General features: G+C 41.4%; 6 protein-coding genes across 6 annotated transcripts; 2 read left to right on the forward strand and 4 right to left on the reverse strand.

Annotated features, from left to right (window-relative positions):
* Positions 1–423: 423 nt before the first annotated feature.
* EAE97_006650 (uncharacterized protein) lies at positions 424–1,038 on the reverse strand (the record flags this gene model as incomplete). The annotated part of the gene is made up of 4 exons (XM_038877163.1): positions 424–496; positions 681–839; positions 944–981; positions 1,033–1,038. 4 exons carry the CDS (start codon positions 1,036–1,038, stop codon positions 424–426), a joined length of 276 nt encoding a protein of 91 aa, XP_038732095.1.
* Positions 1,039–1,496: 458 nt separating this feature from the next.
* On the reverse strand, positions 1,497–2,212 carry EAE97_006651 (uncharacterized protein; the record flags this gene model as incomplete). Its single annotated transcript, XM_038877164.1, has 5 exons — positions 1,497–1,640; positions 1,696–1,818; positions 1,876–1,941; positions 2,009–2,123; positions 2,178–2,212. 5 exons carry the CDS (start codon positions 2,210–2,212, stop codon positions 1,497–1,499), a joined length of 483 nt encoding a protein of 160 aa, XP_038732096.1.
* Positions 2,213–2,491: 279 nt separating this feature from the next.
* On the forward strand, positions 2,492–5,305 carry EAE97_006652 (uncharacterized protein; the record flags this gene model as incomplete). Its single annotated transcript, XM_038877165.1, has 1 exon — positions 2,492–5,305. One exon carries the CDS (start codon positions 2,492–2,494, stop codon positions 5,303–5,305), a length of 2,814 nt encoding a protein of 937 aa, XP_038732097.1.
* A 410-nt stretch (positions 5,306–5,715) lies between these two features.
* Positions 5,716–7,335, reverse strand: EAE97_006653 (uncharacterized protein). The gene is made up of 2 exons (XM_038877166.1): positions 6,093–7,335; positions 5,716–5,993 (listed from the first exon to the last, which is right to left on the reverse strand). The coding sequence occupies exons 1-2, from the start codon at positions 7,012–7,014 to the stop codon at positions 5,821–5,823; spliced, it is 1,095 nt and encodes a 364-aa protein (XP_038732098.1). The 5' UTR covers positions 7,015–7,335; the 3' UTR covers positions 5,716–5,820.
* A 320-nt stretch (positions 7,336–7,655) lies between these two features.
* On the forward strand, positions 7,656–10,314 carry EAE97_006654 (uncharacterized protein; the record flags this gene model as incomplete). The annotated part of the gene is made up of 9 exons (XM_038877167.1): positions 7,656–7,718; positions 7,974–8,144; positions 8,199–8,560; positions 8,615–8,679; positions 8,757–9,045; positions 9,097–9,391; positions 9,445–9,703; positions 9,761–9,854; positions 9,921–10,314. The coding sequence occupies 9 exons, from the start codon at positions 7,656–7,658 to the stop codon at positions 10,312–10,314; spliced, it is 1,992 nt and encodes a 663-aa protein (XP_038732099.1).
* A 161-nt stretch (positions 10,315–10,475) lies between these two features.
* EAE97_006655 (uncharacterized protein) lies at positions 10,476–12,844 on the reverse strand (the record flags this gene model as incomplete). The annotated part of the gene is made up of 6 exons (XM_038877168.1): positions 10,476–10,660; positions 11,283–11,375; positions 11,516–11,602; positions 11,660–11,834; positions 12,141–12,180; positions 12,276–12,844. The coding sequence occupies 6 exons, from the start codon at positions 12,842–12,844 to the stop codon at positions 10,476–10,478; spliced, it is 1,149 nt and encodes a 382-aa protein (XP_038732100.1).
* Between the last annotated feature and the right edge of the window lie 114 nt (positions 12,845–12,958).

Consider the following 12,958-nt stretch of genomic DNA (forward strand, 5'->3'; position numbering starts at 1 on the left):
TTTTATATGAAAAATGCATATTTATCAATCAATTTATCACTGAAGTAAGAGGGCAATGGATATGCTCTACGATTATTCGTCACTGCGCATGTGTAATCAAGATGTAGTAGAAGTGTAGCGTGACTTGTTTAGAATCTTATAACCATAAGCTTGCTTTGATTTGCTTGAACAACGCCGTCCGTGAATATATCATTGTAGATATAGGTAATTTCTCCTCTCCTACTACTCCTGCTCAATGGAAGTGAGATGTTCCTACATTCTGCCATACCTGCTATGCGATGCTCTCCGCATTTCATTCATATTTTTTTCCCATACTAGGTATCTATCAAATTTCTCATTGGACCTCTCTTACTTTCCTCTCCTTTCAATCCATTATGGTTTCCACATCCATCTATCCATTTGTCAAGTCGCAAGTTCACAGAATCATCCCTCCATCTTCGTATCATCTTCTTCCTTCTTGATTTGTGCGGCTGATATATAGAGGACGTTATTGCATCTATTTTAATGTTAGATTTTGCGCATTTACTTTTGATTCGATCCCAATTTGATGGGCATTTCTATTTTGGAGCGCAGCGCAATCCCATGGCACTGAGTGCAGTGCAGCCCATCAACTTAAACGCCCAGCCTCAACTACCCAATCTCTTCGAAAACCTCAAATAGAACAGAAGGGATAAACAAACCTAATCAAGACTTGACCCAAAGTACTCGTCATTTCCGAATCAATCCACTCCTCGGCACCGGATAATTGAATATTCATATAACTGTCGATACTGACAAGCTTGCCCTTATATTCGGTTTGACCGCCCCATTTTAAACGAATGATTACTTCTTCGTTGACGCTACATAGCGGGTTAGTACGTAGATAATTTCATGCATGCGCGGAAGGAAGTTGGTGAGAATTCGATATTGGAAGCTCGATTGAGGAAGGATAGCTAGTACGTACAGGTTTTGAAGGAATGGGCGGGGGTTAATTGGTACGAACTAAATGACAATTAGTAATTTGATGTTAAAGAGAGAAGAGAGATAACTTACACTCATGATGTGAGCTGGAGATTGAAATGAATGGGTGGTGGAGAGACGCGGATTTGAGATGGTCGCGTCGGAAGTGAGGTTGCTGTTGGTTGCTACTCGTTCGTTGGCTAGGCTGGCGTCGCTGGGGAAATTTTCTAAGCGAAGCGCAAGGCTGAGATTGTGATGAGGCTGGTGATCGTCATGTGGAATAATCTCAGCATCAATATCAATAGAAATTTGATTATGAAAATGACCAAGAAGCTATATCATGCTTGAATATCTGGAGAGTCACTTTACGATATCTTAATGAGATTTGATATCAAATACCTAGATATTGATATAGATCGTTCATATATGTATCAAATACTTTCATTGCTTCAACACTATATTCCCACAGACCAGGTGACTTAATAACCAAATCATTCATGACATTCATACTTGATCCCTCTGACATCTATTCATGATCTCATCTCGCCTGTCTCATCTCAATTTCTCCTAATCTCCCATTTCAAATCCTTAATACTAACTTCCTCTCCTGCTTTATCATCATAATCATACCATTCTCCATCATTCAAATCGATAGCGGTAAATTTGGTACCACTATCAGTTCCAACGGCCAACCAATCTCCCTAAGAGAAATACATAAGATTCGAATATCATAGTAACATTTAAAAGAAGGCTTACCTCAGGTTTGAATTCTACCAACTCAAGACCTCGACAATCAAATTCTAGAATCTTTTGACGAGTTGGTGGAGAAGCTGCTTGATATGGAACTGGTGTTGATATAACTGATGCAGATGATTCTTTCTATATATGAAATCAGTACTTCTGTTTCATGATATATTGATGAGTAAAACTACACACCTTACAAAACTTGCATTTCCATACAAAGTTTGCTTCTCCTCTACTACCACTCATCTCATTTGCTTCCTGAAATTGTTGTTAGTATCTGGAGGATAGAAGAAATCAGACCCTCGCTATCCTTGACTTGACTTACAAATCTATTGATGTTTATGAAGTTTGGATGAATTTCTCTGCATGATACACATTGTACTTTGAAAGTATACCAGAAGTTCTTCTCTGCGCTGTCATCGGGGACAAGCTCATTCACACTATACAGTGAAGTGTTAGCTCTTGTATATCTCGAGGTTCCTGTTTATACTGACCCGGAAAGATCTGCAGTAAGTGTCAAGGTAAGCATCGTGAGTTTCGTGATACTGGTAATGTATGTATTTATTTGACCTTATTGTTACAACGCAAGTATGAAAATCATGGAGGGGCATAATGAGGAGGGGTTAGTTTGTACTACAAATTCGATCGGTTAAAGCGGCCGCCCAATTGTGAAAGTCATCCGATAAGTTTTGATAGACATCAATTTATTTTACATAGCGCAAAAGTTCGAAACTTCCCCAACCTTCAATGGCACGACTGACGAGTCCAGTAAGCTGAAAATCCATAAATCGACAAGTATGCAAATATAATGCAAAGTTTATGGTTCCGCGCTGCGCAGACCAGATCATCATGTCGTTGTAACGCTTGTGTGAAAATCGGCACAATCATAACTCGTCAAACTACAAATGCAATTGGGAAACGTCGAAGGGTTAGCATAGGAGATATATTTACGGCATGTTATTCAACAATACTCGCAACTGCTGCAGTGGCAGATTCAAATCGAAAAGTTCGACGAAGGGAACAATGGGATCGAGCCATTGCAGAAGCGAAGGCGGGAGTTCCTACCGACAAAGTGGAGGAATCGCAGGATCGTCAGGTTGAGGAAAATGCAAGTGAAGTCAAAAATCAGATGCCAGGAATGCCAGGAGAACCAGGGACATCAGCAATTTCAGGAACTTCAAGGCTACCAGGGTATTTGGGGAATCAGTTTTCTTTCCCAAGAACTGGAATTATTGATACAAAGGCTGGATCTTTAGGACCCATGACGTGGGATGGAGTCAACTGGACGGCAAACTCTTCCATGAGTCGATTGGGAATTCAACTTAATAACATACCCTCAAATGTGTCGAGGTCCGCCGAGACCACGGCACCAGAAAGTTCACAGGATATCATCCCCCCATCCACCACTTCCCCCGTTCAGTCAGCCACACCAGAACATATCGCAAACCTAGAACAGTTCGGTGAATATATACCCTCAAACGCCATGCTTCAGCCCCGCAAAGTAAAAACTCGGAAACACTTGGATCGATTGGAAAACTCGATTTCAAAGCTAGTTCATCGACTCATGTGGACTACTAAGCTCTCTCCTATGGCAGCGGATCTACACTCAGCATCATCTGGTATCTTTCTCCAGACTGATAAAATGATAGGACGAGTGGAAGAATTACAACGGGGTGATATCAGTATGCCCGCGTACCAACTGGAAGCCGAAATTGGTCAAGAAAGAATTCATTTACATGATGCGCTGGAAAATCTCCTCAAAAATACATCTCCGGGCCAGGATAATCTCAATCTAATTCTAGCTAAGATATGTTACAATCTTCTCATAAGTTCAGCATCGCCAAACATTTTTACCTATAACTTTTTAATCGAGAAATTGACAGAATTAATGCTTCATGACCACGCTCAAGTAATTATTGATTCATTTCTCTACGATACAATGTTCAAACCTACTTCAAGGACCATCCAGGTTATTTTGAATCATTATGCGGCCAAGAATGATTTAGAAGGTTATCGAAGCATTATCAGGCGTATGAGAGCAGTGGATGGGAGTATGAGAATTGCACGGAGACATGAGAATCAAGTATTGGACAATCCACGTGTTTTGAGTTGGGCAGAGAAACATGCTCAAAGATTGACCCTAAGAGGAGGTTGGCTCGAACGAAAAGTACCACGAGATGAATCAATATTCGATGCTCTTATTGGGACGAGTCTTCAAATGACCACTGCTCGGCAATCTGTCATGTATATTCGAGCAGCTTTACGTCAAGACAAGAAAATTAAGATTCGACCAGAGTTACTTTGTGAAGCAGTGAGAAGTTGTGTAGCTCAACTAGATCATGCTGCTGGAGCATCACTTTTACATTCTATATTGGAGACCTGGGCCGAAAATATAGAAATACCTGATCGCATCCCGCTCACCAAGACTACACGGTGGGCTATAAGAGAGCTTATGTATCTTTGTGGAATTGACCCGACAAAAGATCTACCAAGCATTTTACCAATAGATATTCCTAGGTGGAATTTGGGGAGGCTTTTATTCTGGTTGAACCTTGGTTCGATACGTGATTCTGTTGAAAGGTTCGTTGCACGTGTGAATTCATTGCAAGACATTCTTCAGATATCCTCAAAAAGTTTCGGTTACAACATCAAAAAGGAATCCGACTTCAACTTCCCCGAGTTTGGGAATACACAAGCTTGGGATTATCTTCCAACGAAGAAAACTCGGAATCGACCATCATCTCAGCATAGCATTGATCGCTCCCTCGAGATTTTCGAAAAGTTTACATATACAGAGAACGCACGAGAAAATAAATCGAAACAAGGAACTCGTCAAGGTAGAAGAGTGATGCTTCAAAGCTTGGAATCCAAGGTTGCATTGTCGAACGCAAACATTCTTTCGACTGAGATGTCTCTAGTCTCCTTTTACTACAATCAATTCCCTAGAGATTGGAGATATACATATCATCTCAGGTTACAGGACTCTCCACATATGTCGTTAGGACACAGAATTGTTGTTCTCAAGGGGTTGAAACGGCTTCAAAAACTTCACGTGTTCGAATACCAGATAAATTTGAGCTTACGACAAGTCAATCTCTTGAAGAAGGAATTCTACTATATAGTAAAAGAAAGAGAGCAGCGCATGATGGATCTTATTGCCAAGGTTAATCAAAGTGCAAAACAAGTCAAACATATTGCATGGCATCTACATGTTATGAAACAGAGCATCAAATCGAAAGCGGAATTTCTTCGCCTGAAGGAATCGCGAGAAACTAACCAACGAATCAATCTCCTCGAACTCGCGATTAATACCAACAAACGACACATCAAACTTCTAGAACGGGATCTCATCTTGGATTTTCCACAAGTAAATCCTGAGTGGAAGTTACGGGAATTGAACTTGGTCTTGTTCAAGATCAATAAGGGGAAACAACAAGTTAAACATTTGGCCGAGGAGATTTATCTGACCTATCCTCCTCAAGTGGCCAGAAAGACTTACGCCCGCTCGAATCGTGACTGGAAGGTGCTTCGGAAGTTCCGCACAAAACTTTCTTTCCATTATGAACCCCCACTTGACAAACTCTTACCAAGCGAAGAGCGACAAGAGTATGAGGCGGTATGAGAGCTGTCAATAGCTGTCGATAGAAGTTATGATTCATTACAAGCAACCGACACAGAATTTATCGGATGCGACAAAAATTATCGTCTGGGTCGCTTGAATTTCATGGATCTTGTGTTTCGATTGAAAAAGGTTTGAGAACATCTGATGTATCATGGTAGAAGTATACATAGTTGGGCTAAAATTTCATGTGTATTTATGAGATACCTGCATAGAACGGCGTTTACGTTAGATATAAAATGGTTATTGGTATATGTGCATAACAAGGTGTTTGGGAGTTCATACATGTAGCCAATGGTCAAAGGGATTGGCAAATTGATGCATGATTGGACCTGGGAATGGTCGATTTGCATATGTATAACAGATAGACAAATACAAAATCTGTACAAATGATATCTCCACCATATTCAACAGTTTAAATTTCTTGCAAAGTATGTTCATTGTTATCTAAGTTGATGTTTCAGAAACTTCTCTTGTGTAGTGTAATATTGAGTGACGCTCAATTTAATCTCCGTTGCTCAATACCATATACTTCTAGTTCTATGATGGGGTATCTCGTCTTTTCCTTCCAATTCCCGTTCTTTCATTGTATCGTAAAGAAAGAAATCGATCAAAATAGCATTTACCTTTGCCTCTGGATGATTCTTCAATATCTCTCTTCGAATCAATTCTACACACCATATACTACAGCCTATTATTTATCATGTTAGATTAATACTCTGAATTTCCTCCGCACCTAAAACAAAGGAATGGGAAGTAGAAAAAGAAAAGGACAATCATGAAACCTTACCTCTCAACTGCACCTCCCAAGTGTGTCCACTTTCAATAACTTCTCCTCTCCTAATTTTACTCTCCAACGCCGGTGCATACCATAAACATCCCAAAGTATTCAACAACTGTGGAATACGATAATCGGCAAACATCGTAAGTTTATCAATATCATGAAATTCTCCCCAACCTTCTCCATCAAATGCTGCCCATAAATCCGCTACACATATTTGTGCACGTTTGAGTAACCTGACTTCCTTCCGCTTCTCAAACGAAACAACATCATTGAAACAAGGAAATGAATCTGCGAGTAGATTCACAAGCGCAGCTGCAGAGTGATGAGATTCCTTTATGCAATTTGTGAAAGAACAATTGTATTTCTCGTAGAGAATGGTCCCCGCTTCACGAAGGAGTGAGAGACGTGTTGTAAGAAGTGGCATGGATTCCGCCGTACATGAACGAAAAATATGCGCGAATACTTCTTCCGTGAGTTCATTCTCGTCTTGCCAGTAACAAGAACTGGTAATGGGATATCCCTCTTCCAGACCTCTTTGTAATGCAGCTACTAAACTCCAATATCCGGTCCACTTCTTCCCTTTGTATTCTACTGCGAATCTTTCTTCTTCATTTTGAAGACTCCAAAAAGAGAAATTGAGTAAATCCATGGTGAAGATAAAGTTTACGGTACTCTCGTCTTTGGCTTTGGGATGTAAGTCATGTGATGACCATGTTTTTGTCGAATAGGATTTCGTTTGCATTTGGGAGTAGATGGATGCCGCAGCTGCCTTGGTGGAAGCCATATCGAGAGCTACATCGATGGAATTGTTGTAAATGTATTCTGCACTTTCGAGAACGCGGGTTTCGGGGATATCTGGGGTGGTAGGTTTGCGGAAATGTTGACGGAGGAGCTCGAGGAGCTCGGGATCGGCTTCATCGTCGGACATGGTGGATAGGGGGTTGAATGTGGAATTCAGGGGAGGTTTGGAGGTTCAATGGTTGATGTTTGATATTTGAGTGTTCAATGATGTGGTTGTGATATTCTAATATTGTAGTATTGTGTTTTAGCAAAGAGTTAGAGCTTGGAGGGGTATGAGAGATGCATGGGAGGTGGGCTCGGCGGGGTATGTATGGACTGTAAAATTCGTCGATTTTAGATGAGGGTGGGTACAAGAAGGAAAGGGAGGAACGATTGAGAATACTAGCTGTAGGTGACCGGGTAGAATTTTTTGAATTTCTTTTTATATTGAGATTATACTATGAAGCTATCATCTTGTCTAGTATAATGCATGATTGAGTTACAATTTCAGCTCATGCTTACCCAATTCCTCCTACCACCCAAACGATAAGAAGTTCGCTTATATAATCAATCGCGTTTTCCACCTTTATCAACGCGATGGCGGATTTATCCCCCATAAGTAGAATCGATAGCTTAACCTAGCAACCAAAATAATAAGCAGAGCCTCAGGAACCATCTCAATCGGTGATGATCAACTTTGGATTTCTATTCACATAAACTCAACCTTGATTTTGGTCGTCATTCTACATCTTGCGCTGTCGCAAAATATCAACGCATGAATTACTCAACATGATCCGCGATCAATTCAACATGCAGTCATTGGGGAAACCTTTGAATATTATGGTCAAGGAGGTAAGCGTACAAAGTTCACAATATCTTATTCTCTGGAAGGCGAGAAGCTCTTCGGTCTTTTGTTTCATTTCTTCTGGTTTTTATGATTCTTGCTGTTGAATTCGGATACATTCATTACCGTCGAAAATCCAATTTGCAGATATATAAATCCAATGTCGCTGGAGTTCCGTTTGATCCAACCAACTGTTTCTGCGAATTTCCCACTTTTGCGGAGGCCCATTGAAATTGAATTCTCTTACTAAACTATTCAAATAGGCCCGGATCTTGATGGTAGGAGCTGGAGGAATTGGATGTGAATTACTTAAGAACTTGGTTTTGGCTGGTTTTGGAGAAATTCACATTGTAGACCTGGATACCATCGATCTCAGCAACTTGAATCGACAATTCCTATTCCGTCATGAACACATCAAGAAATCAAAGGCTTTGGTAGGTTGTCTATTCATGGCAGAGTTTGGATATGCGCTGATGAGAAATTTACAGGTTGCGAAAGATGCGGCGCATAAGTTCAACCCGAAAGTCAAACTAGAAGCACATCATGCGAATATCAAGGATTCACAATTCAACGTGGATTGGTTCAAGGGTTTTACAATGGTTTTCAATGCTTTGGACAATCTTGAAGCTAGAAGACATGTAAACAAGATGTGTTTGGCAGCGGATATACCTTTAATCGAATCGGGCACAACTGGTTTCAATGGACAAGTTCAGGTTATCAAGAAGGGAAAGACGGCATGTTATGATTGCACAACAAAAGAGACACCAAAGAGTTTCCCGGTTTGTACTATTCGCAGTACACCAAGTCAACCAATTCATTGTATAGTCTGGGGAAAGAGCTATTTATTGAGGTATGTCTGGCCTGGGAACTGAGCGGGAAGGAAGTTTTGCTAAATTCATCGCAGTGAGGTATTTGGTGCTAGTGAGGATGAATCAACTGAAATGGATCATTCGGAAGATTCAGAGAATGGTATGTTCCTCCAAGCTATGGAGCTCCAAGTTTTATTGCCCCGTGATATTCTGAAGTATTGTGTTAATGTTAAACAGCCAAGGAGATTGAAAAGTTGCGATTAGAGTCTCAAGCTTTAAAGAAGATTAAAGAATCGATGGGTACCGATGCATTCCCTCAACTACTTTTTGATAAGGTCTTTAAGGATGATATCATTCGTTTAAGATCTATGGAGGATATGTGGAAATCAAGACGACCACCTGAGGCATTAGATTACACCACTTTGAATGTAGAAGCAGGAAATGATGAAGCCGTCAAGCAAGCTATAATCAAAGATGATCAACGAGTTTGGAGTTTACATGAGAATCTCATCGTCTTCAAGGATAGGTTAGTATTTCCCTTATTCCTTTCCAAAAATCACAATTCTGACTTCATTAGTCTGGAACGATTAAGTAAGAGATTACAAGAAATGAAATCTACCTCAAATGCTGCTACCTCCGCAGAACCCATCATCACATTTGATAAAGATGATGAAGATACTTTGGACTTTGTCACCGCAAGCGCGAATTTAAGATCCATCGTCTTCGGTATCGAAACTAAATCTCGATTTGATATCAAACAAATGGCTGGTAATATCATCCCTGCTATCGCAACTACCAACGCTATTGTAGCCGGTCTTTGTGTTTTGCAGTCATTCAAAGTACTTCGTGGTGATTACTCTAGTAGTAAAGAGGTATGTTTTACTTTCAGATTCGGGATAATTAAAATACCTACTTACATGAATAGATTTTCCTTTCTCCATTTGCTCCAGAAAGATTACTCTCCTCTGATAAGTACCGAGAACCAAACCCAGACTGTCCTGTATGCAGTGTAGCACAGACTCGCCTCTTGGTTGATATGTCAAGAGCTACACTTAATGATCTCGTTGAGGGTTTCTTGAAACTTCAACTTGGATATGGAGAGGAATTCGTGGTTAATAATGAGAGTGGGTTACTTTATGATGTTGAGGAAACTGAGAATCTGGATAAAAAACTTAGTGAACTTGGTAAGTTTTTCTTTCGAATACACGTGTTTAAGTGCGATCAATTGACAAAATACATAGGCATTAAAGCAGATACATTCTTAACAGTTATTGATGAAGATGATGAAAATCCAAAGGGTCCTAGAGTTAATCTCGTCCTTAATGTACAAGAATCGTAAGTCTTTTGATCATTTTATGTTCTTTTTCTCTTCGTATTCTTCATATCCTAACACTCATACAGTGACACCGCAATGGAAGACTCTCCCATCAAAAGTCTCGATATCCACGTCAACTCCTCCATCCCTACCGTTCCTGTTATCTCCGAAGAATCTAACGCTACATCCCCTGAATCACCAATTCCACGCCGTAAGAAACCTGCTCCAGAACCTGAATCCAAAGAACCAACAAATGGTCATGCAAAATCTCCCACTGCAGAAGTTCTTCAAAATGGTAATTCCAATGGTGTCAAAAAGAGAACTGCATCCGATGCATTGGAACATGATCCTTCCTCGAATTCGAAGCGTTCCAAAATGGAACCGTCCGGCTCAACCAATTTGTCCATGGATACTTTGAATGATGGAATTATTGTATTGGATGATGCAAATGATGGAGCTATTTTGATCGATGATGATTAAATGCTTATTCGCATTTCAATCTGTTTATCCTTTATGCATTTGCACTATTCCATCATGTCCTATTCAATTTTTATCTCCAATACTCGGGCGGCGTCTCTCCTCGAACAAACCCTCCCCTCAACCTCAACTCAACAAATGGTTTGTATCCCTTTATGGAAATATCATACGGCGCTCAATCCTCCATCAAGATTAAGCACACAATTGTTTGCGTACTTATTGGTTGCTAAAAAGACGGCGGCATCGGCTATTTCGGCTACATCTCCAAAACGTGATAGAGGAATGGAGTTTAATGCTTCTGAGCGGGCGGGATCTGACATTGCTTTGAAGGAGGTTGTTAGCTCAGTTTCTTTATTTGTTTTTGTTTATTTTTTGATTGCGATTTCGAGTTGAAGATGCCAAATGGAAAATGTAAGATGATCTTGTGTATATTAAGTTTGGAGAGGTAGGAAACTGGGGATGAGAATTTATTTGGGGCTTGGAGGCTGGAAGCGAGAATTGAATTGGTGAAATATGAGGTTTTGAGAAGATTGAAAGAAACAACAAGGGTGGATACAATGAAGATAAAAATTATTGAAGGGTGGTAAATAGCAGATTTAGATGAATGTGGACATGAAATGGAAGGGGGAAAGGAAAGGAGTTCATGAATAGAATACCAGAATACAGAATAGCATAGCGGGGGCATGAACAATATAACATAATTGATGAAATAAAAATGAAGGTGGATTGTTTGATATGGGGGCTTGTGAGGTGACAGGTGAGAGGTGATGTAGAAAATGAAGATGGTGGAAGGTAGGAAGAGAGAATGTAAATTTGAATATGTGATTGCGAGAGGGATAGTGAGAGTGACACTGAGAATAAAAGGGAGAGCATAAGGAGAGAAAAGAAGGGGGGGGAGGAAGGGAAGAGGGAGAAAGAATATTCCCCCTCAAAAATTTGAATGAAAATTTGAATGAAGAAAATAAACATACCCCTCGTCATATCCGTCTCGATATAGCCAGGTACAATGGCGTTGACTCGAATTCCTGCAGAGCCCATTTCGGCGGCTAGGGCGCGGGTGAGTCCTTTTGATGGGGGGTGTGGTTAGTTGCGGGTTTGGAGAAGGAAGGAGGGGTCGGATGAGAGGGAAAAGAAGAAGAGGGGTAAGAGGAATGAGAAAGAGGCGAGAGTGGGAGAAAGGAAGGGAATAAGGGGAAAACTATACCAAGAACCCCGGCTTTACTAGCTACGTACGCGGCACTACCTCTTCCGCCTTTGATGCCGAGGAGTGAGGAGACGTTTATTATACAACCTGATGTTTAATTTGGTTAGTTGATTTAGCTTCTGTACTTTTGGGGGAGAAACATACCCTCCCTTCGTCTCAACATCTCTTTTCCGATAATTTTACATCCCCAGATTGTACCCATTAAATTTGTTTGGAGGATATTTTCGATGAGGGAAGGAGAGGTGGTTATGAGGGGGGAGGCGTGGGTTAGACCGGCGGCGTTGATGAGGATGTCGATTTTGGGTTTGGGGGTGGGGTTCTGAGAGGGGGAGATGTTAGTTGGGTGGTGCCTGGGAGGAGAGGGATGGAGAACGGGGAACAGGGAACAGGGAATGGGGAATCGTATTCTGCGTATAGGGAAGATGGGGAAATGCTGGTGAGGGAGGACGGAACAAATGGGAGTGAGAATAGCAATGGAGCGAGAAAATAGATAAGGCGAAGTGAGAAGATTTGGAGTTGATGGATTAATGGTGCTCCAACTCTCAAAGGCATTAGAGGCGCAGAGACGCAGAGGAATGAGTAGAAAGGAACTATCCTCACTATTTTCTCTCCATGCTAGCCATACATCACCCCTTTCACTTCTCCTCTCTCCACTTCCCCTCAATCTGCACCTCTAGAAACCACAGCACCACAGCACCACAAACCCCTCAGAAGAACCAAAAATGCAAATCCAAAGTCAAAAAAATAAACTCAAACTTACCCCCTCAGCCACTCTCTTTCCCCTTCCAAATTCCCCTCCCAAAACTCCCTCTCCCCCACATCTCCACAAACAACCATCCAATCCCCCTCTCCTTCTCCCTCTCCCTCTCCCCTTCTTCCCTTCATCATTTCCCTCCCCACCCCCTCCAAGCCCTCCCGATTCCTTCCCACCAATAACAACTTTCCCCCCAACTCTCCAAATTTTTGCGCAATGGCTTTCCCAATCCCGCGGGTCGCACCCGTTACCAATATCGTTTTATTCGCAAAAGGAAGGAGGTTTGTGTTTGATTTTGCTCCTGTTTTGTCTTCAATTCTGGATGGCGATGAAGCAGACGACGCAACATATGAAGACGATGAAGAAGAGCAGAATCCTCTCGATCTCCCAAAGAGTCTAGCAGAAGGAGGAACCCTTGATTCCGATCTCAACGACATCTTCATCCCATCCATCCTCTTTATTCTCCCAGACCCACGCCCGTATCCTCTTATCTTTCCCATTCCCACCCCCACAACCTTCCCGAGAGCATTCTCCGGTATCCTCATTCCCGAATTGATTCCCACACCCATTCCCATATTCACAATTACACCCGCACCCAAACCTCAAAATCCTCAAACCTCACTCGATCCTCACGTATCGAACCAAAAGCCTAATCAAAAGCTCAATCAATCAACCAATCGAGTAAATCA

Source organism: Botrytis byssoidea, assembly GCF_014898295.1.
Source record: "Botrytis byssoidea strain MUCL 94 chromosome Unknown BBYS_012, whole genome shotgun sequence".
In the NCBI taxonomy this organism is placed as follows: domain Eukaryota; kingdom Fungi; phylum Ascomycota; class Leotiomycetes; order Helotiales; family Sclerotiniaceae; genus Botrytis; species Botrytis byssoidea.